Source organism: Dipodomys merriami, unplaced genomic scaffold (genome assembly GCF_024711535.1).
Source record: "Dipodomys merriami isolate MVZ:Mamm:240054 unplaced genomic scaffold, mDipMer1.0.p SCAF_103, whole genome shotgun sequence".
Classification (NCBI taxonomy): Eukaryota; Metazoa; Chordata; class Mammalia; order Rodentia; family Heteromyidae; genus Dipodomys; species Dipodomys merriami.
This window is the reverse complement of record NW_027202305.1, coordinates 3,811,716-3,834,333: the sequence shown is the minus strand read 5'-3', so window position 1 is coordinate 3,834,333 and position 22,618 is coordinate 3,811,716. Positions and strand designations below refer to the sequence as shown.

Here is a 22,618-nt window from a genome sequence, read left to right as displayed (position 1 = left end):
CTCCCACCCTCTCCCTGTCCTTGCAGTTGGCAATCTGACGGCTCATACATCCTATGAGATTTCTGCCTGGGCCAAGACTGACGTGGGCGACAGCCCCCTGGCATTTGAACATGTCACAACCAGAGGGGTTCGCCCACCTGCACCCAGCCTCAAAGCCAAGGCCATCAATCAGACTGCGGTGGAGTGTGTCTGGACTGGCCCCAGGAATGTGGTAAGTGGGGCAGAGTGACCGGCACAGGGCGACTGTGGTCTCTCCCCTCGCGCTCAGCTTCCACACAGCCTTCCCTCAGCCCAGCCAGCTCTGCCTTACCTGCCCCAGCCATGCCGGCATTTGCGGCTTCCTGCCCCGTGCTGTGGTGGTTGACCGGGTCTCATGCGGGGAGAGGATGACAAGCCCCCCCCCCTCCGGCCCCCGGACTCTTTGGTGGGCGGGGGAGGGGGGAAGGGAGGGCTGGGTCTGGCGAGAAGTTTTTACTGGGCCTCAGGTTCCGACTCGGCTTGCTTGTTTGGCTGGTGCCCTACCCTTTGAGGCACACCTCCAGCATGGCATTTCGCTGGTCATTTTGAAGATGTTGTCTCACTGACTTTTCTGCCCAGAATGGCTTTGAACCCAGATCCTCTCATCTCAGCCCCCTGAGGAGCCAGGATTACAGGCGTGAGCCACCGGCGCCCGGCTCCTCTGCCATTCGACCTTCCTCAGCCGCTTCTGAGTCAGGGCCAGCCCTGGCCAGCCCTGAGCCCTCCCCGGGCTCCCAGTGACCTGCAAGGAGACCCTCAGGGGCCCTCAGGGGTCGTCAGACATGGCGTGCTGCGCTCTCCTTCCTCCAGGAGAGCGTCACGTAGGGAACACCTGGCCTGGCTGGCCTTCAGTCTCATTACACGAGCTCAGAGGAGTGGCCTCGTGTCCTCCATGCGCACACCGGGCGCACGCGCTTTCACCTCACAGCAGCAAGCGGGAGCCGGGCAGCCTGCCTCCTGCTCCCCTTCCTCTGCTCCTCTTTATCTCCACTACCTCCCGGAGCCACAGGCCCCACCTGCCGGACTCAGGTCCACCTGCTTCTCAGCTGACCACTCTGGCCTCCACCCCACGTCCTGCCGTGCGGCTCCCCAGTTCGCTGTTCCCGCTCCCCTCGGCACTGGCTTTCCACCCCTCTGTCTTCTGGTGTGTCCTGCACCCCACGTGCACTCGTGACTGGTACTCAGGCTTCTTCCCTGTTCACCTCTCTCCAAGAATGAGCTCTGGAGGACCGTGGGTGCGGCGTGTCCTGGGCAGGTGCCTGTGGCACGCCTGCTCTTCCCCGCAGCTGCGGTCGGTGCCATGTGTTGATCCGCACTCACTGTCTCAAGCTCTGCCACACTGCTCCCAAGCTGTTAAAACAGCAGGGATTTCTGCAGGACACCTGTGGCTCGCGCCTGCAATTCTAGCTACTCCAGGGACTCAGATCTGAGGATTGTGGTTCAAAGCCAGCCTGGGCAGAAAAGTCCAGAAGACTCTTAACTCCAGTTAATCCATGAAAATGTCAAACTGGTGATGTGGCTCACGTGGTAGAGTGCCAGCTAGGAATTTTTTAAAAAGCCAAGTTTAAGTTTAATACCCTGAGTTTAAGCCTCAGTATTGGCTGGTGTGCGCGTGCACGTATACATGCACGCACATGCGCGCACACACGCATACATTCATGTACATGCACACACGCACGCACGCATGCACGCGCACACACATCCTAGGGATTGTGAGCAGTGAGGTCGCCAGCCCATGAGCTGATGTCTGTCCATTCTCTGCTTTTCCTAGGTTTACGGCATTTTCTACGCTACATCTTTTCTTGACCTCTATCGAAACCCAAAGGGCTTGACTACTTCGCTGCACAACAAGACGGTCATTGTTGGTAGGGATGAGCAGTATTTGTTTCTGGTAAGTTCCCTATGCCAGAGAGGAGGGAGGAGCTTGGTGTTTTCAGGGATGTCATCAATCCTGGGCTCCTGAGCTCACCCAGGGCCTGGGGATCTGGACACCGGGATTCCAGGTTGGGAGTGTGTGGCAGGAGGAAGCTTCTCCAGATGCCCTCAGTGCCCGGCTGTAGCTCCAGGCTAGAAGAACCATGGCTTGGACCAGTGGGCCACAGAGACCGATGCATGAATTGCCCTTCTTCAGATTTTACCTTGAGGAATCTAATTTATATATTTTTGCATATGTGCCAAGATAGACGGGAAAAAAGATGTGTGGTCGGTCAGGATAGCAAAAGATTTGAAGCAGCTTATATGTCCATGAAGAATGGAATGCTCACAGTACCCTGGCTCCTCCACGGGAAGGGAGACAGGAAGAAACAACACCAAGTGTACGGAGGGGGCAAGAAAATCTCTGAGCTTGAAAGGCCCTGTGCACCTATATGTCCTCTTTCCTGAGTGTGTGCTTGGGCCATAGGTCCGAGTGCTGGTGCCGTACCAAGGGCCGTCCTCTGACTACGTCGTGGTGAAGATGATTCCAGACAGCAGGCTCCCGCCCCGCCACCTGCACCTGATCCATACGGGCAAAACCTCAGCCATCATCAAGTGGGAATCGCCATATGACTCCCCTGACCAGGACCTGGTGAGCGGGCAGGCGTGCGAGCCGCTTGCTTAGCCTGGCTGTTCTGGGTGGCACGTGGGTGTGGGAAGAGAGGCCCCGAGGACAGGAAACACAGGCCTAGTGATTGAACTCAGCACATCCCTCTTTCCCCTCTGACTAGCCAAAAGTCGGGTCTGGTAGTCACAGCCACCGCTGTACTTCGGCCCTGCCCCTGTGGGTTCTGTCTCTGCAGTCTACTGCAGGCAGAAAACATTGGAAAAAGGAATGGCAGCTCTTGTGAACACTTGTCATTTTTATTCCCTAAACTATATACTCCATGTCAGGTGTTCCGTAGAACTTACATGTATTATAAGTAACGAAGCTAATTTCAATTCTACGGAGTGCGGTATGGTGGATACATGCAAATGCGATGCCGTTTTATATCAGGGCTTCTGCACCTGTGAAGAGTGTGAGAGCCAACCCCCGCAGATGCACAGGGTTTGACACCCAGCCAGGAGGAGTCAAGAAGATCACCACTTACATTCTCATGTTGCTTTGCTTTGGGTTCTAGTTCTATGCCATTGCAGTGAAGGATCTCATAAGGAAGACGGACAGGAGCTACAAGGTCAGATCCCGCAACAGCACGGTGGAGTACACCCTCAGCAAGCTGGAGCCGGGGGGGAGGTACCATGTCGTGGTCCAGCTGGGGAACATGAGCAAGGACGCCAGCATCAAAGTCACCACGGGTGAGCGGCGGGGGGAGGAGACGCCTGCCCTCCCACACAGCCCCTCCCGGGGCGGGCCCTCGGGTCACGCCACAGCCCGTGGACGGCAGTGTGCGCACCGCCCTCTGCCAGAGCGCCCGGGATTCCTGTGTGGGGTGGAAGTGGGAGAGGTCAGGGAACAGTAGGCATATTATTATCGTAAGTACCTGGGTCTTGAGCCCAGGGCCTCGTGCATGACCGGAAAAGTTTTAGATTGTAACCCCAGCCTCCCTGAGTCTCTCTAGCCATCTTCTCCCTTAGCTCATCGTGACACTGCTAGGAGAGGGAGGAAGGAATTCCTGAGAGAGGTGGGATGTGGAGGTATTTACCAGAGGCCACGCACGCGTTCACCGTGTGTGGAGACCTGGCTCACCAGGCGTCATTGTAGGCGGCCCACACGCAGTGAGGGGGGGAGAGCAGTAATAGAGTGTGAGGGAACAGCAGACAGCATGCAAGTCAGAAAGGGGGTGATGAGCTCATTCCTCGGCGAGCCGCAGCCCGTGTTGTGGATTCAGTCACGGAGACCCAGCTGTGCTGAGGATGGTCCTAGAGATAGCACGCTTCCTTGCCCTTGTGCAACTTGCTCAGTCCCGTCCCTTCCGTCTCCTGCCCCTCCCCGCCATCCTTGCAGCTGGGAGCTGTAACTTCAGATAGCGTCTAAAGTCCTTGGCTGACAGTGCGGTGATCGCACGGTCGCGATGCCAGTTAAAGGGCGCCGACCGTGCACCAACTCTTAGGCTTCACTCGTCCTAAAGCCAACTCTCCAAGGCTAGAATATCCTCCTCCCCTCTCTCTCTGACAGACCCCAGCACTGAGGTCCCTGTATCTGTCTGCTGACTGCAACGTTTCACATCTTTCATTCCAGCTTTGTTGTCAGCACCTGATGCCTTAAAAATCATAACAGAAAATGACCACGTTCTTCTGTTTTGGAAAAGTCTAGCTTTAAAGGAAAAGCAGTTTAATGAAAGCAGGGTAAGTCCCTCCCTCCTTGGCAATGGCTTTGAAATCTCCTTTGGAGGTGAGCTCGTTAACAGCATGCAGAAACCAGTGGGTAAGAAAGAAATGATAGGGCCAGGAATGGCGGGGGGGGGAGGGGGGAAGATGGGGACAGTCAGGCAACACAAACTTGAGAATTAAAGGGCCATTTTGGGTGGGATTGCTAATTAGTGAAATGTGCGTACTGCCCATTAAAGATGAGAATCTCTGCAGTAAGCATTTTTCAGTCCTGCACTTGTCTGTCTGGGGAGGAAGAGGGATGGATGGGAGCCTTGCTGTGTTCCCTGGCACTGGCAGGGAGCTAGTCGGAGCTCTCCCTCAAGAACCAAGAGCCCCACCTTGGCCACAAGGGCTGGCCTTGGCCAGGTTCAAGCAGGGGTCTCATCACCTCCTCCCCAGAGAATTAGAGAGAGCGAGCGGGAAGTATGTGAAGATGTGCAGGGACTTAAGAGAAACACCTTTGTTTTGTCCTGTTTTGACCTGCTGTCCGCAGGCCGATACTGTAGCTACACTGGGAGGCAGAGAAGGAGAGTTTGACCTTGGAGACTTTCCAAGGGCAGGCATCTGTTGTTTTTTTGTTGGTCACGGGGCTGTCCCAGAGCTCTTTTGCTTATGGCTAGCATTCCACCACTTTGAGCCACAGCGCCATTTCCAGTTTTTGAGTGATTAATTGGAGATAATAATCTCACGAAACTCTTCTGCCCAGGCTGGCTTCAAACCACAGTGCTCAGATCTCAGCCTCTTGAGTAGCTGGGATTAAAGGTGTGAGCCACCAGCGCCTGGCTGACAAGCGTCTGTTGGGTAGAGCTGGGATGGCCTTGGGGACAGCCAGGGGATGAAGTTGAGACTCAGTGACTCCGCTGCGACCCTTTTACGTTTTTCACCATTTGGTCTCCGTCGGTTTTTAAAACTTAAGGGAATCCTCACAGTGATGAGGATTTTCTGGCCTCACTGTGGCTGTTGAGAATCCTGGGCCTCTCTGCCTACACCGTGACCAGGATTATTATGTGCCAAAGCTCTGACTAGCAGCTCTTACCGAGAGGTTCTGAGTTTGCTTGAGACAAGTGACCGCTACCTGGATCTTTGGACGCCGGTGGCCATCGTCCTTGGAGCCTTGCTCTCCCGACCCAGCGTTCAGCAGCTCAGAGGCGGGTGTGGGGGCATTTTGAGGCGGGGAGGGGAGCGATCCTGTTTCCCAAGTCCAGTGTGCCGAGGGTCACATCAAAAGAATTAGCGAGAAACCCGGGGTCCCTGGACATCTGTGACGCTGCCGTGAGCTCGCGTGGAGTCAGAGCCAGCCATGGCAGTCCCTCTGGCTTTCAGCTCCCTGAGCGTTCTCACGTGTATGTTTCCAGGGTTACGAGATACACATGTTCGACAGCGCCGTGAATCTCACAGCTTACCTGGGGAATACTACTGACAATTTCTTTAAAATTTCCAACCTGAAGATGGGTCACAATTACACATTCACAGTCCAAGCGCGGTGCCTGGTGGGCAGCCAGCTCTGCGGGGAGCCGGCCGTGCTGCTGTACGATGAGTTGGGGTCCGGTGAGTAGCTGGCGGCCGTGGCAGCCGCAGGGCTGCGCGCGGGGTACGGGCTGAGGAGCGTGTCTTCCGAAAACATTCCAGACAGTCCCGCAGCTCACAAGGAAAACCACTTACGAGTCAATTTGATCAGGTACTGAATTAATTAAGAGACATATCCTCAGTCGGGAGCTGGGTTTACGAGACCATATTTTGAATGTAAGTATAAGAAAGGGGGGATTTTTGTTTAAAAAGGAGATTCTGTTTGGCAAAGAGTAGGTTAACGAAGTTTGGGTTGTTTTTATAGGACTTCTCAGGGCCTTTAACATGCCAATGTACCCACCCCCCTGCTTCAATTTGGTAGCTTATCTTCTTATTTTATTTTTGTTGTCAGTTGTGGGGCTTGAACTCAGGGCCTGGGAGCTGTTGCTGAGCTTTTCTGCTCAAGTCTAGTGCTCTACCACTTTGAACCACAGCATTACTTCTGGTTTTTTGGAAGTTCATTGGAGATAAGAGTCTCAGGGACTTTCCTGTCTGGGCTGGCTTGAACCGCAATCCCCAGATCTCAGCCTCCTGAGTAGCTGGGATGACAGGCGTGAGCCACCAGCTCCAGGCCGCATAGCTCAGTCATCAGCCATCCTGGCCATCTCTCGGCTCAGTGTCCAATAACGATATGAATTAGGCTGCAGTCTTGAGCCACACTGGTAATTTGCACAGCAAGTCTGCTCACACACAATTTCTAGAAAGCATTTCTGCACTGGTCTTTTTTGTGGCAATCCCTACCAGCCAGGACCTGGCCCAGATTAAGCCTGAATCATCATGTGCTAGCGTGAAGTGTTCCCTCACTCCGGGCCGGGGGGGGGCAGGGCAAGTACAACATGCTTCTCCTGCTGAAGGAGGGAAGAGCCCCTTCTGTCTCCCTTAGGAGAGTCCTAGCATGTTAGAAGCTTTCCAAAGATCCTATTAAAACAGCCAACGGACCCCTTATTAACTCACTGTTTCTCTCATGGTGCTCTGTTGTTTTATTTATTTTTTATTTTTTTGGTCGGCCGTGGGGCTTGAACTCTGGGCCTGGGCGCTGTCCCTCAGCTCTTCAGCTCAAGGCGAGCGCTCTACCACTTGAGCTACAGCGCCACTTCCGGTTTTCTGGTGGTTTTTTGGAGATAGGAGTCTCACGGTCTCTCCTGCCCGGGCTGGCTTTGAACCTCGATCCTCAGATCTCAGCCTCCTGAGTAGCTAGGATTACAGGCGTGAGCCATCAGCGCCCGGCTGCTCTGTTGTTTTTTAAGCAAAACCAGCTAGTACCTACCCAGAGGAATACACTGTGGGAAAAAGCTGTTGTGAAGCCCAGCACCTTTGTGAAACCAGGGTTCTCGGAGCGCACCTGTTCCTGGAATCCTGCCATGTTCCAGCCAAGCCCAGGCCTTGCTTTAGCTTTGCACCACACACCATGGGGTGGGCTGGTCTGGGGCACATTAAATTACAGTTTGGTTGCTCGCTTGTTTTGCTAGAGCTATTTTTCTGGTCAGAAAATAATGAAAAAAATTTAAATACAGGCATGAATATTAATTACTACTTTAGGCTCACAAGAAATGGCTGAGGGGCTGGGTGTGCTGGTGCACGCCTGTAATTCCAGTCGCTCAGGAGGCAAAGGGAGGAAGATGATGTCTCATGCTGACACAGGACAAAACTGCAAGATCCTATCTGAGCACATACCAAAGCACAAATAGAAGGATTTGGGACATGGCTCAGGTAGCGAAAGAAGAAAAGAAAAGAAAGAAAGGCAGGAAGGAAGGAGAGAAGGAAGAGAAGGAAGGAAGGAAGGAAGGAAGGAAGGAAGGAAAGGAAGGAAGGAAGGAAGGAAGGAAGGAAGGGAGAAACAAGGCCAGGAAGGAAGGAGGGGAGGAAGGAAAGAAGGAAGGAAGGAAGGAAGGGAGGGAGGGAGGGAGGGAGAAACAAGGCCAGGAAGGAAGGAGGGGAGGAAGGAAAGAAGGAAGGAAGGAAGGAAGGAAGGGAGGGAGGGAGGGAGAAACAAGGCCAGGAAGGAAGGAGGGGAGGAAGGAAAGAAGGAAGGAAGGAAGGAAGGAAGGAAGGAAGGAAGGAAGGAAGGGAGAAACAAGGCCAGGAAGGAAGGAGGGGAGGAAGGAAAGAAGGAAGGAAGGAAGGAAGGGAGGGAGGGAGGGAGGGAGAAACAAGGCCAGGAAGGAAGGAGGGGAGGAAGGAAAGAAGGAAGGAAGGAAGGAAGGGAGGGAGGGAGGGAGGGAGAAACAAGGCCAGGAAGGAAGGAGGGGAGGAAGGAAAGAAGGAAGGAAGGAAGGAAGGAAGGGAGGGAGGGAGGGAGAAACAAGGCCAGGAAGGAAGGAGGGGAGGAAGGAAAGAAGGAAGGAAGGAAGGAAGGAAGGAAGGAAGGAAGGAAGGAAGGGAGAAACAAGGCCAGGAAGGAAGGAGGGGAGGAAGGAAAGAAGGAAGGAAGGAAGGAAGGAAGGGAGGGAGGGAGGGAGAAACAAGGCCAGGAAGGAAGGAGGGGAGGAAGGAAAGAAGGAAGGAAGGAAGGAAGGAAGGACAGGGAAGAGGAAGGGGAAGAAGAGCCCTGCCCTGCCCATCCCGTCAGGATAGGCCCTGGCTAGCACTGGCACTTGCTGCATACAGCGGAGACCTTGCCCCGGCGTCTCTCCTATACCAGGGAACGACCTCAGAGCTTATGGAGATGCTGAGCGAGGAAAGTCTACTCTCCCCTTGCTCAGCTCCTGCGCTGGGACTGTTTTTAGGGGGCGAGGTGGGGTAGGTTGGGATTGAACCCAAGACGGTGCGCAGACTAGGTGAGCACGCCAGCACCCTCAGCCTTGTGTCAGGATTTCACCATGGAAAGTCTCTCTCCTTTCAAGGTCGCTGCTCCACCCCAGTGGCAAGCAGGGCGACACGGCAGGTCTGTCAGGAAATCGCCACACAGCGTATGTTTGTGTCATGCCTTGGGAAGGCAGCGTCTTTGTGATGCTATCGGTGGCTTTGGGGAAAGCTTTAACCACCGTTAAATAAATAGGGAAAGGTGGTTTCTCTCTCTTTTTAACTTAACTATATTTAAAAAAAAAACCAACAACCTCATAAAACTTCATGAGCTGTTAAGTCACCATTGTAGTAAAGGAAGCTGGTGTGTGTCACTTAATGGAGGGAGCTTCAGGTAATTGCAGTTCAGAGTGACTCGGGTGCCAAGTAGGGGGAAATAATTCCAGTCTTGTTAATTAGTGGTCTGATTTCACATCCTCTTACGGAAGGCAAGCCAGTGGTCTTAAGTAATAATGCTAATGAAATCAGTGTTGGTACCCCAACAAAGATCTCCCTTCCAAGAGATTATCTAAATAAGCAACAAGGCAGTGATTAGGCGTCTAATGTAATTACCGTATTTGCAAATGCTCGAGGCCCGAGGTCTGTCTGCTCGAGGCAAGGCAGGTTCACGCGGGCCCCGCACACGGGATTCCAGTCACCCCAGGCAGGCAGGCAGCGGGGGTGCTGTGGCCAGCCCTTGGCTTTGGGGCGGGTGGGCTGGAGAGCTGCACCCTGTACAGGCGCTGGCAGGGGAATCACAGGCAGCGTCTGGCCTCACAGGTGGAGCCCTGGCAGCGGTTCAGGACGCCAGGCCGACGGATGTGGCGGCGGTGGTGGTCCCCATCTTGTTCCTGATCCTGCTGAGCCTGGGCGTGGGCTTCGCCGTCCTCTACACGAAGCACCGCAGGCTGCAGAGCAGCTTCACAGCCTTCGCCAACAGCCACTACAGCTCCAGGCTGGGCTCTGCCATCTTCTCCTCCGGGGATGACCTGGGTAAGCAGGCGGGCATGGGGGTGCGCGGGCAGGGAAGGTGGCCGGTCCCGGGGGAGGACACCCACAAAGCCAGTGACGTGATCCAGAAAAGCTGACTTTGGCTCAGTCTTCCCCAGGCCAGGGCCAGACCAGTGGAAACGCTCAGCTTTTAGCTTGCTCCTAAGTTAAAAAAGTTAAAATACCACACTCTCTTGTGCCCAATAGCTCTGGCAGGATGCAAGGCTGATGTGGTAGGGGGTGGTCTGATAGGCCCTGGGTCTTAGAGATTCCCAAAGGATCGTGAAATTCTTTCAAGAGAATTCCATAAACATCTAGAGGTCCAACATCTGGATGACACCTTAATGTAGGACCAGGAAGGAAATGTTTTATCCAGGGTAGAAATCTCTTCACGCTAACTGGAAGGGAGCGGTTGGCACCCTTAACAGAAGGGTGTGTTAACAACTTCCCCGAACACCGACTGCCGGAAGCCAGCTTCTGTATTCACTCTTTCTGTGGACAAGTGACAGTTACTTTTCTTCGATGCTAACGACATTCAGTACTCCTCTGTACAGCTCCAGTACTACGAGCCTTGTCTCCTTTTCTTCGTTTCCTTTCTTGCTTGGTCAGCAAGAACCCGGACCACCTTTGCGTGAACGGGGTGTTTGCTTTGCTTTCCGCCCGTGAGGCTGGTCAGCCATGGCTCAGGGCAGCTCAGCCCTCAGTCACGTGGGCTGGTGTCAGGGGTCCCGGGACAGCCGTGAGCCCGGGAAGCTGTCTTCAAAATCTGTAGATCAGAGCAGTTTGGATTCAAATTACCAAGTTGACATTGGAGTTCAGTGTATCCATGCCAGACACCACGAACTTGACTTAGGGATCCCCGGCTGCCCATTTGGCTTAGTTCAAAAGGCCCCGAAAAGAAGCGTGGGCACCAGGGAGGGGGTGTGAGCCAGAGTGGCAGTGGGGAGCCACACTGAGGGGCGGGGTTGGGGCTGTGCCGGCTGTGGGGGGGGCGTGGCTGGGAGAGTCGGGGGCACGGGGGCGCTGGCGCTGACTGAGGCTGGCCGTTCTGTCTTTAGGGGAGGATGACGAAGACGCCCCCATGATCACAGGCTTTTCAGACGACGTTCCCATGGTGATTGCCTGAGCCGCTTTCCTCCCTCCAAACCAAATGGTGTAAATATTTTATTTGATAAAGATAGTTGATGGTTTATTTTAAAAGATGCACTTTGAGTTGCAATATGTTATTTTTATATGGGCCAAAAACAAAAACAAACACATTTCAAAAGAAAAAAAGAAAAAGGAAGGCAAGGCATGGGTGGCGTGTGCGCGGTGAGCCCCGAGGATCTGCCCTGGCCCTGCCCTGCCCTGTCCTGCCCGCACCGCCCTGCCCTGCCCGCACCGCCCTCGGCTCCGGGCTGAGCCTCCTGGGCTTAGCTTCTCAGTCTGTGAGATCATTTTGGTTCCAAATAAATTGGCCATTCTTTTTATTTTTCTAAGGCACGGAAATGTATTGAATCAGAAGCTTCACGAGGGGGCCTCTCCTGGCAGGAGTGCGTGGACTGCCCCGTTCTGTTTGGACTTCGTTTCTGTGCTGCGTGCGCACGCGGGGCTGTCTTCCCGGGAGGGCTTCTTCTCTGTTGTTCTGTTAATTTATTGGGACTGTGTACCAGGCCAGACTCTCATAGTCACCTGACACTGCGTGGCCAGAGAGGTTGGGGGCTGGGGGACAGTGCATTTTTGTCACCCTTCGGCAGGAATCCATTTCATCCTGTGGCAACCTGGCGACCCACGATGCCACCTCACGGCCTTGCACGGAAGAGCTGAGTCGGCGCTAGGGTTCCGCTAAACAGGGATGCCAGGGGAAGGCCCGGGCTCTCCCAAGCCACAGGGGGTGTCTTTGGACACAGCCCATTGAGACCCTTCTCTTCTTACCCACTGGGGTCATTGTGAAAAAAACTCACTCTGCCTGTGGGAGAGAAGTTCTGGGTGTGTGCCATGACAGATAACACTGGCAAAGTCGCCATGGCACCCTCCATTTTCAAGTGTGTGGTTGAGTTTTTTTTCTTTTTGTTTTCATTTACCACCAAAGAGATCTCGATTGTAAAGTTTTATGTTTGGGTGGAGGTGGCCACTGAATTGTCCTTGAAAATCCTACTGAAGAGACATGCAATCAGTGTGAATTTTGTCAATGCTTCTGTCCTCCCTCCCTCCCTCCTTCCCCTCCCTCCTCTCTCCTTCTTCCTCTGACTTCCTCTTCCTCCTTGCTCTAACCCAATCTATAGAGGAAGTGCTGTCCACACTCACCGGAACATTTGCACTCCATCCTGTTTACTAGCAACGCCGGAGTCTCTCTTTTGTTCCTTTCTCTCTCCGTGTTGTTGGGTTGTGGTTTTTCTTTCTGTCACCTGCATTCCAGTTGTGCCCGGTGGAGGGTGAGGAGCCCCTGTGTGGCCGCTGCCCCTCCTCCCCACCTAGTGTGCCGGCGCTGCCGCGTCCAGCATGGCTGTCACTTGTGCTGTCTGTCTGTCTGTCTGAACAACCTCACTGTTGAGTTTCCGCCCGGCGGGGAAGCGTGAGCTCAGGGGCTCAGGAATGTTCTGGGAGCTGCCTCTGCACGTGTCTGTGATATGCAAGCTTTGTAAAGCCTTCCCTGCACCACACCGCATCCTCGCAAGCGGTCGGGTTCTTTTCACTGAAAGTATCATTCTTGGGTGGTAATATGTTCATTCTCCCTAGAGATTGTAAGAACGAAGTTAGAGTCAACTAAATAGTTCAAGTTTGTTTGCTTTGTTTTTTTTCCCCCCCTTGGTTGGGAGGCTGGAACTGAGGAACTGAGGGCCTGGGTACTGCCCCTGAGCCTCTTTGTACTCAAGTAAAGTGCTCTACCACTTGAGCCACAGCACCACTTCTGGTTTTCCGGTGGTTCATTGGAGATAAGTGTCTCACGGACTTTCCTGTGGCTTTGAACCACAACTCTCAGATCTCAGCCTCCTTAGTTGCTAGGATGACAGGCGTGAGCCGCCAGTGCCCAGAAAGCGGTTGGCTTTTTAAAATCTTTATTTTCTATTTCACTATTGTAGAGAGGGATATTTTGGCCCATCCGTGTTTCCTATGCCTTGTGTGCCGGGCTGCAGCTCCTGACACCGTGCTGCGTGCCGGAGCCAGGAATCTCCCTCCAGCTCTGCTGCCCTTCTCCTGCTGTTGAGTTCTTCCCCACCCCAGAATTTCCTTGACTTTTATCTTCTCTGATTTGAGAGTTTACGTCCAGACTCCAAGCCCTACCTCCTCTGCTTTAGTCAACTCCTGAAGAGGGTGAGAGAGGGAAGCCCGCCATTTTAGCGGACACTGTTAGGAAGCCCATTTTTTTCTTTTCTTTTCCTGCTAGCTTCCTAGGGGCATTTGTAAACACGGAAGTATAAGTTCTAGGGCATTCTTCTCAACTATTCCATAAACAAAGCTTTTTTTTGGGGGGGTGGTCGTGGGGCTTGAACTCTGGGCGTGGGCGCTGTCCCTGCGCTCTTCAGCTCAAGGCGAGCGCTCTACCACTTGAGCCACAGCGCCACTTCCTTTTTTTAGTTATGAGCAAATGTCTCAGGCTGGCAACCTGAGGGATAGCTGAGCGTCCAGTGCTAAGGCCCACGGCCTCCAGTGCTCAGTGCACAGTACTGCGCAGACCGCCAGCACCCTCTCTTGGAAGATGCCACTGTGCTGTTTGCTACCGAGCAGCCTTTTAGTGCTAGAGTATTTTGTATAAACAGAAGAGCTAAGGTCCCGAAGACTAAGCCAGATAGATGCATTGATGTGTAAATCGTATATTTTTATGAACTTTCGGAGCACACACTCCGGTTTCCTTCTGCACAGCTCCGTGGGGAGTCGGTGCACCCGTCCGTCTGCAGGCCTCCCGAGATTGAAGCCACTCTAGGAAGTGGGAACAGGAATGGGTGCAGCATTTGAAGGTGACCGGATAACTTCACTGTGACCGCTTGAATCCCCCCGGTTACCTGCAAAGAAAGGGCTTCGAGAAAGTTCCCATTGCACAGGGTCAGGTTTTTCTCTCTTCCGGAGGACACTGGGTGGCAGGCGCTGGCGCTCCTGTGGACGGGGCGGGCCTCTGGCACGTGGCGGGCAGCGTGGCATGTGCGTTTTCTCTGGAGCTGATTTGTCCTTTTCTGTAGTGTGTGTCCTGTGTGTCTGTGACACACGGGGCCGAGTGGACGCAGTGACAGGCCCGCCGAGGACTCCGGGAGAGGCCGGGTCTGTGCAGGCCTGTTCCCAGGCGGACGAGGCGCTCTGGCTGAAGCCGGCAGGCAGCCCGGCCAGCTGGGGCCGGTGCCGTGCCGGGGGGACAGGAAGGGTGCTTCCTGGGGTCACCCTGCTGTGACACCAGGAGGACACACAGTCATGTTCTCTCCAGTTTAGGGAAGGCTCCCTTCCAAGAACACCAGAACTCGCTGAAGGGCCTAACTCCATCCTGTCAAGTTCGGTTTTCCCACTCTCAAGGGGGTCTTAGTAAGTCCTCTAAGATTCCCTTCCTTCACAGAGAGTTGGGGGTAGGGCGCTCCCTCGGAGAAGAGAGCCAGGGATTTCACCAAACTGAACGCCACCCCACAGTGATGCTAGGATGGACTTCAAGTCTGTGCAGAATTCTCGCTTCCTTTGGGATTCTCTCTTGACATTCCTATTACCTCCCCCTGCCCCCTTAACTGGAGTGTGTGCTGCATTTCAGGTATATTTTTTGTGTGTAATAAAAGCCAGTGCATTACGTTTATATGACTACTTTCTATGCAAAACTGAGGTATGAGAAAGGATGGGAAGATATACAGGCTGTTGGGTCCACGGATGAGGAGTACATATTCGAGAGAGTTCCACCGGCTAACATGGCTTGAGAGGGAGGGTTGGCGGGATGTATGTTTCTGCCCACTAATTTCAAGCAGCCATATTATGAATTAAATCATAGAGCCAAGTAATAACCCAAGAATGGTATTAGTTTCATGAATGCTGAAGTGGGTCATTTTTCTTCAGATATTCCATGTTACTTCTCATGTAAAGACTCTTGTTAGGAATTATTAGAAACTTCAAGCGAAGCCACAAGTATTGGCAGCAAAATGAGGCCTATTCTGCTCTTATTTCAAGTGAATCACTGTACGCTTGTTTCTCTCCAAAGTGAAATTCGGTATTTATCGTTTGAATTGCCTTGGTAAGTTTCCAAGCCACTGGTCCCTGCTGGAGATTTTACTATATTGTTGCACAATTTGAAGGTAATTTTTTTGTCTCTTTGTCGACTTTTTTCACCGAATGAAAATCTAACTGGGTCCAATAAAACCCCAGCTATTTGAATATCGACTCTGTGTTTCTTGCGTTTGTTCTTTTGAGGGTCATGACAAGGATGGTGGACTCCATCTCCGAATGCCCTCAGCGGCCTCATTGGAAAGGATGTTCCTGTGATAGACGAGATGACCTCGGGCTATTAACAAGCTGGTCTGGGATGTTGGTTGGGCTGAGGGGGGGCGGGGAGAGGGACTCTTTGTAAGGACTGTTTGGAAGTGGGTGGTGACAGTTGGCTTTGAAGGTAGTTTCCTAGTTTAAGGGATCAAAGCCCCCTTGTACAGAAGAGCATGGGGCCTGAGAACATCCCCGCCAAAGCCTGCTGGCCCTCAGCTTGCGATGCACGAGGTTGGGAACCATATTTCATTTAAACAGTTTTTCCTGGTGTGTTGCTTTTGTGTAGATAGTTAGGGCAAAAGAAGACTCTGAATATTCTCAGCTCGCTGCGCGGATAGATGAGGAGAGGCTAAAAGGCCTTGCCTGAGTAATCTGTGTAGGAGAAATCAGAGAGGGAGAGGCCAAACAAGCCTTCAACCTCAAGTATGTCTGAGCCTAGATCTTGTTCTGTATCACTTCTTCAGCGTCTGAATGGAAACACTGAGTCCAACTCATGGCCATAAGCAAAATCCCAGGGGGACACCACCTGGGTGGGATTGACCTGTTCATTGCCCAGCCTTAGATTTTTCAGACCTAGGTCAACCGAACTTCTAACGCAGGCTAGCATGCTGAATGCTCTGAGCCAAACATCTGCACCAAGCCCTGGAGACGGAGGCCGACGCACCTCATCACAACCTTCAATTTGTAATTCACCTTGAGGGAAAACCCAGAATGTCACATGACCGTGACCAGTGTATCCTCTCCTCCCCTTGTCCCCCCCCTCGATGGGGCGCTCCACCCACAAAGCCAGCCTGAGGTAAGGGAGGACGGGCATAGGGAAAGAATGAGGTAGGAGGGGTCAGGGCCGGAAGTGGCAAAAACAGCAGGGAAGGAAGGCAGGCTCTGGCCCTCCTCACACCTCTGTGTGACTGACACCTTCAGGACGACAGCTTCTGGTGCCCATTTCTACTAAGAAGCACTCTTATTCTTCTCTGCTCGCTCCTGCCCCTCTGACTCACCTCTGCTGAGCACACCCCTTCTCCCTAACCACTACGTGCTGGCGATGCATTCAGACTGGAACCTTCTGGCTTCGGAGGCCTTCAGGCTGTCAGAGGACCCTGCTGTGAGGTAGGAGTTGGCTTTGAAGTTGAGTTCTGGGGCAGAGGCACATCCCTTGAGTTGCTTCCCGATTCAGACTACTGCTGCCAGCTACAACGCTGGTTCCCCTTGTCCAAGTGAAAACCAAGAAAGAGAGGCTAAAGGTGATGGCTCCTAACAACAAGAAGAGAAGCTAGGAACTGAAGAGTCAGACTTCGCAGAAACCCATGCTCCAGGAATTCCAGTGAACGCAGCCCACCCGACCGCCTGCTGGGATCAAAGTTTTAATGCAGGTCTTCTGTCTTCTGATCAGAACAGTTGCAGTGAGCTCCTGACCTGTGGGTCCTATTCATTACTAGTCACCATGGTAAACTAGAAAAACACTGAATTCAGCCAGGGGCCGGTGGCTCACGCCTCTACTCTTAGCTACTCAGGAGGCTGAGATCTGAGGATTGAGGTTCAAAGTCACCCAAATCTGCAAGACTCTTACTCCCATTTAACCAGGAAAAAGTTGGGAGTGGAGGCATGGCTCAAGAGGTAGAGTGCCAGCTGTGAAGGGACAGAGGTGCAAGCATGAGGCGTAAGCACTCACACACACACACACCTTCTGAAAGCAATCTTCTGATCAAAGGTACCGTTTGCTTTCAAAGAAGAAAGTCTAGGTTGAGTAACTTCTCATAGCTGTCATGCAGAAAGGGAGTCAAGTTCGGTGAATTCCCTTCTCACGCACTGTTGTCATACTGTTTTGTCACTCCAGTACTAGAGGACTGTCATGATTCTCTGTTTAGGGACTCTAGGACACAGGTAATGCAGTATAAGTGCGTTCCCACTAGAAAGATTAAAAATGATGTCTAGCGACAGGAAGAAATACTCAGTTTCTTTGCGAGTTGTGTATGTGGGACACGGTGATCCTTAGCAATGGATGAATTCTTCTATTAAAACAATTGGTAGATGGTTTCATAAGTAATTACAGAATTGGAACCCAGGATTCTTTGGCCTCACAGCAACCCAATAAAATGTTATGAAGAAGCTTTGTGTCCTGTGAGGGGCCTAGCAGCAGACAGAGGTGGCAGCCATCTTGCCTTCAGCCCCCGCTGGCTTTGCTACTGTGCCCCATTCATGTCCAGAGCTTATGAGTGGGGTAATGTGGGCCTGCGGCCGTCCACAGAAGAACAGTGGTGGTGTGCTTTCAAAAATGCTAATGTCACCGTGGCACTGTGACCACACTCCCTAATGGAGGCTGGCGTGATGGGGCTTTGCAGGGAATGTCTGTGTGAGATCGATGACATTCCAGCCTCAGGACTTGGCATCGGCAAACTTTGAGGAAGGGAAATAAAGGCTTGGATTGAATGTGAATCAGCCCTTTATGAAACTTGCCCTTTGGTCCTGTGCCCATGTGTAACGCCTTCAGGAAGCATCGAATGGAGAGGTTCCATAATGAAGGCTGGTTTTTCCATCTCCTGGTGGAGGCGGACGGGCGCCCCATTTTGGAACCCAGATTGTTTGACTGCTACCAAAAGTCAGCACAGTTTCGAAGGAGGCTGTGGGGTGGTAGGTTTCACAGAGAAGTGATCCAGGGGACTGTGTTTAAGACTCTGAAGAGAAGACTTAAATACAGTAGTCCACAAAGATCTAAGTGGTGCTAGAACAAGTAAAAATTCCCAATATGTCGTCGCTACATGGGAGCCATTCTTTCGAGAGCTCATTTGGTCTTTACAACAACCCTCTAAGAAAGCTGTTGCCACTCTGGAGAGGGAAACGGAAGTGAGGAGAGATGAAGCCATTTGCCGGTAGGAAGCAGCATGGAGACGTGGACCCAGGTCTCCCGGCTCCCGGCTCGTTTTCCTTATCCCTGCAGAGCCTTCTGGTGGCAGAGATTTGGGCGTACAGGTCCAAGTTTATTTTAACCAGCCAGGTTACCCTCAAGAGGGAGATTCGACAAGGAATTGTCTGTCTGTGATAGAAAATCAAGGGTAATAAAAGCCTCGAGAAGAAACTCAGATTTCCTGGTAATGCCAGAGATAAGCACTGTGAACATCTGCTGTGTCTTTATCGCTCACCCTGGAAGAGCAATCACATCTGCCTGCAGTTCCGTCATGAGTAAGGATCAGCCCATATGCGTGTGGTGTGTGTGTGTGAGTGTGGTGTGTGCGGTATGTGCGTGTATATGTGAGTGTGGTGTGTGCGTGTGTGTGTGGTGTGTGTGCATGTGTGTATGTGGTGCGTGTGTGCATGTGTGTGTGCATGTGTGGATGTGGTGTGTGTGCGTGTGTGTGTGGTGTGTGCGTGTGTGGTGTGTGTGCATGTGTGTATGTGGTGTGTGTGTGTGCGCGTGTGTGGATGTGCTGTGTGTGTGGATGTGTGAGTGGTGTGCGTGTGTGTGTGTGCGTGTGTGTGCATGTGTGTGGATGTGGTGTGTGTGTGGATGTGGTATGTGTGGATGTGGTGTGTGTGTGTGTGGATGTGGCGTGTGTGCGTGTGTGTGCGTGTGTGGATGTGATGTGTGTGTGTGTGTGCGCACGTGTGTGGATGTGGTGTGTGTGCATGTGTGTGTGGTGTGTGCATGTGTGCGGTGTGTGCGTGTGTGAGTGTGGTGTGTGTGTGTGGTGTGTGTGGATGTGGTGTGTGTGCATGTGTGTGTGCGTGTGTGTGGATGTGATGTGTGTGTGCACACGTGTGTGGATGTGGTGTGTGTGCATGTGTGTGATGTGTGTGTGGTGTGTGCGTGTGTGAGTGTGGTGTGTGAGTGTGGTGTGTGTGAGTGTGGTGTGTGTGAGTGGTGTGTGTGAGTGTGGTGTGTGTGAGTGGTGTGAGTGTGGTGTGTGTGTGGTGTGTGTGTGTGTGGTGTGTGAGTGTGGTGTGTGAGTGTGGTGTGTGTGAGTGTGGTGTGTGTGAGTGGTGTGTGTGAGTGGTGTGTGTGAGTGTGGTGTGTGTGAGTGTGGTGTGTGTGAGTGGTGTGTGTGAGTGTGGTGTGTGTGTGTGGTGTGTGAGTGTGGTGTGTGTATATGTGTGTATGGGGGGGGGAGGGGGGGAAGGTAAGCCTGGCCTCTACCCCTCCCTGTGGCAGGGGAGGCAGACTCCAGATGTCTCCAGGAGCATTTGATGCAGATTTGCTTTGGATAGACTTTGGGGGAGGGGTACGGTGGGGCTCACAGGCAAGAGCCCCATTCCAGGTTCTGACCCCATCATCTCGCAAAGGCCCCCATTTTCATCGTTTTTTTTCTTTTGTCCTTCCGGAAGCTTGACTGGTTCACGCCTATCATCCCAGCTACTCAGGAGGCTCAGGAGTCTGAGATCTCAGGGTGGAGGTTTGAAGTCAGCTCGGGCAGGAAAGGCCGTGAAAGGCCCACTTTGAATACTGTCACGCTGGGGTTGACGCCAGCGTGTACAGTGACCGCACAGGGCGGGGGTGACTGCTGGTGAGAGTCATCACCACCACAGAGCCAGAGTCCCAGCACGGCCAGCGGCTGCTGGGGGCGGCCGGGGCAGGCGGGGCGGGGGGAGGATGGCCCCAGCACCACGGCTCCTCCAGAGAGGAATGGCGCCCCCCCCCCAAGAGCGTTCACTCAACTGTCATTTCCCAGCTCACCACCCAGGGAGAAAGGCACCAACGGCAGGTAACTGAGGCCAAAGGGAACTTGGGTTTCCAGGGGTGAGCACTCAACCCTAGGAACACACTGTGTGTGCATGTGTGTACATGCATGTGCATGTGTGTACGTGCCATTTGATGATGCAATGGGCACTTGACCTGGACTATAAGGACTGAGTAGGAGTTTGCTGGCGGGGCCTGGGGTAAAGGTGGTGTGGCACACGCCGGGGTGTCAGAATTTGGTTGGTGCTGCAAAGGAGATGGAGTAGTTCAGGGAGAGTCAGAAGAATGGAAGGAACTTTCTGGAAGAAAGTCTCCCTCCCCCTCTCCTCCAATGCTTCCAGGGAACAAAGATCCTTCTAGTGGCTGGGGGGGGGGGGGGGCGGGGATAAGGGGGAATGGGTCCAGAATTGTGCATCTGGCTTGTGTGTTCAGCCTCGCTTTACCCCCAGAAGAAACTGAGGCACGTCTCTGTGATGCAGCATGGGAATGCATGACGGGGCTAGAACTCAGCAGCGTCCCTGGACGCCGGAGTGAAGGGGGCTTTGTCAGCAATCACCTGCGTTTCTCAGCCCTGGCCACAGGCAGTGCTGGGCTCAGAGAGACCCCTCCCCCAGGGGCTCTGCTCTCCGCCATCTCTCTGCGCATGAGGCTTTCAGAGACAGGGAGGGTGGACCAAGTGGCGTGAGTACAGATCTCCCCTCCGGGAGCCACAGACGCATCCCGCAGATTCGCAGGCCCTGGCAGTCTGGTTTGATTTCTCAAATTCCATGGGATCTTAAAGGAGAGCGAGTTGGTTAATGGAGTTCAAGCTTGCCCCCTGTTATCAAATGAAGGGTGCTTTTGTAGTGCAAATAGCGTCCCGGTCCGTGCGGCCACCCCGCCAGGCCTTCCTGGGGCGCCCACCGGAGGATGAGCTCCAGGTTCATTTACAGGCCTGCCGGCATCCGCCCCGTCTTTGTGGCGGCTCTGGCTCCGGTGCTCTTTGTTCAGTACCAGGTCCTCGATCCGCCACTGGAGGGCCCTCCAGATAGAAGATGGCTGCGGAATCCCCAGGCTTCGGCTCACACCCAGATTTTTTTGAGCATGCAGCATTTCCTGCAAATCGGATTTAACCAAAGAGACTAGCAGTAGCAGGGATGTTTCTTTTATTTAGGAATTTAAGCATAAAAGGAACCTCTGTTTAAAAGAGCAGCTGTGGGATTATGGTATTATTTGGCGCTGGAGAGGAGGCGCTGATCTTGTGTGTGGAGAGCGAGACCGCGGAACTCGGCGCCGCGTAGGAGAGCCGAGCTCCGAGCAAGGGTTGTTGCTCTGCATGAGGAACGGTCGCAGCCAAGATGGATGGAATGGAGCAGGGCGGTGGGAATTGTTTTATAATGAGGACTGGCAGAACGGTTTGGAGGGCTAGCGTCCCCCATCTAAGCAAGCACCCCTTTTTCCTCCCCTGTAGTGAGCTGGAGTGTATTTTCCAGGTTTCAAGGGTGCACGCTCAATTCCTGAGCTGAGTGAGGTCCATGGAGTTCGAGAACCTTCCTCCCCAATCCCCACGTACCCACACGCAGACCTGTTGCAAAATCGGGGAGAGATGAGAAAACGTGTCCAGAATCCAGAAAAGAAGCAGGTCAGGTGTGTAAAACAAAGGTTCGTTAGAACTCTCCATCCAGCCCCGCTAACACCAAGCGTGGCGTTCTAAACTTCCAAGGCCTGACACAAGAAATGAAGGTGAGTGACCGTGTGGATGGGCACGGGTCCCCAGGGAGTGATCTGCTCACACCAGAGCGGAGGACCTCCGGCGGCTTTGGGAGTTCATGTGGACCCCAACAACTACAGAACATGGAAACATGGCCGTCAGAGGTAGCGCTAGCTAGCCATGAGGACTCCACCAGTCCAAGCTGTAAAATGAGGCTTCAGGCTCACATGAAGGACACCTCCCTCTATTCTTACCTTTCCTACCTGGGGGTGAACCGGGAGGAAATAAATACACAGCCTCCACTTCCCTTCAGAACTTAGAACTTTACCGGTAAGGAAGGGGAGGGTGGAGCAGAAGCTGGGGGGCGGGCACAGAGGTGCTTTGTGAGCTCAGGATTTTGCACCCGGCACACAGAATAGGCCTGAGAATGCAGTCTAGGCTCCATCTAGTGCTGAAGGCCTGAGTCCCCGGGGGGGTTGGCAACAGGTGACCACCGGGGTGACAGAAACTGGTAGCTCCTGGCATTGATTGTCCACCTGATGACCGGGTGGGCACCAGGCTTCTCCAAACTGCACCCCCAAAACACCTTAAGAAGGGTTCTGGTCCAACCTGTGATTCTCTCCTCTGACTGACACCTGTCATGGTCTGCGACACACGTTTTCCTCGGACACATTTCATTGTTTGGGTGACGGTCTGACCAGCAGTGGTGCGGGGTGGGCAGCCGGCCCCGGGAAGGCCGGCCCGCGGGGTCCCGCTGTCCGTGGAGGCCCAGTCCCAGGGCCAGCCTCTTGAGGATAGGTGAACTGTGGTTAAGGGCTGGTCCTGCCTGACCGGAATCATCTGTGAATTCTGGAACATTCTCAGGCCTGCTGAGTTTAAAATCAAAAAGAAAAAAAACCCACCAGAGCAGGCGGGAGGAGGGGCTGGCTAGGGAACTCACGATTTCCTTTGTTCTGGTAGATTTCAGCCAGGAGGAACAGCAAATGTTCCTGTCTGCAAAGCGCGGGGAGCTCCTCCCCCCCCCCCCCCCAGCGCACCTCCTTCCTTCCCAACCTGGGAATCCGTTCGCGGTTCCTCTCCCCTCCTCCTCGGCCCAGAACCCTGTCCCCAGACACAAAGCTCTTTGTTGTCAGCGCTCGGAGACGACCCTGCCCCGCACGGCCCGCAGGGTGCACGCGGGACCCGCGTCCCCCAAG

At 53.4% G+C, this 22,618-nt stretch overlaps 1 protein-coding gene across 1 annotated transcript in view; it reads left to right on the top strand.

Annotated features, from left to right (window-relative positions):
- The window catches only part of LOC138810258 (sortilin-related receptor-like), a 121,105-nt gene extending 109,988 nt beyond the window's left edge, over positions 1-11,117 (top strand). Inside the window, exons 41-48 of the mRNA XM_069997396.1 lie at positions 27-211; positions 1,790-1,909; positions 2,420-2,584; positions 3,114-3,288; positions 4,172-4,278; positions 5,658-5,850; positions 9,430-9,642; positions 10,698-11,117. Coding sequence (XP_069853497.1) covers positions 27-211; positions 1,790-1,909; positions 2,420-2,584; positions 3,114-3,288; positions 4,172-4,278; positions 5,658-5,850; positions 9,430-9,642; positions 10,698-10,765 — 1,226 coding nt within the window. The 3' untranslated portion in view covers positions 10,766-11,117. The remainder of the gene's footprint in view (positions 1-26; positions 212-1,789; positions 1,910-2,419; positions 2,585-3,113; positions 3,289-4,171; positions 4,279-5,657; positions 5,851-9,429; positions 9,643-10,697) is intronic.
- Positions 11,118-22,618: the final 11,501 nt, after the last annotated feature.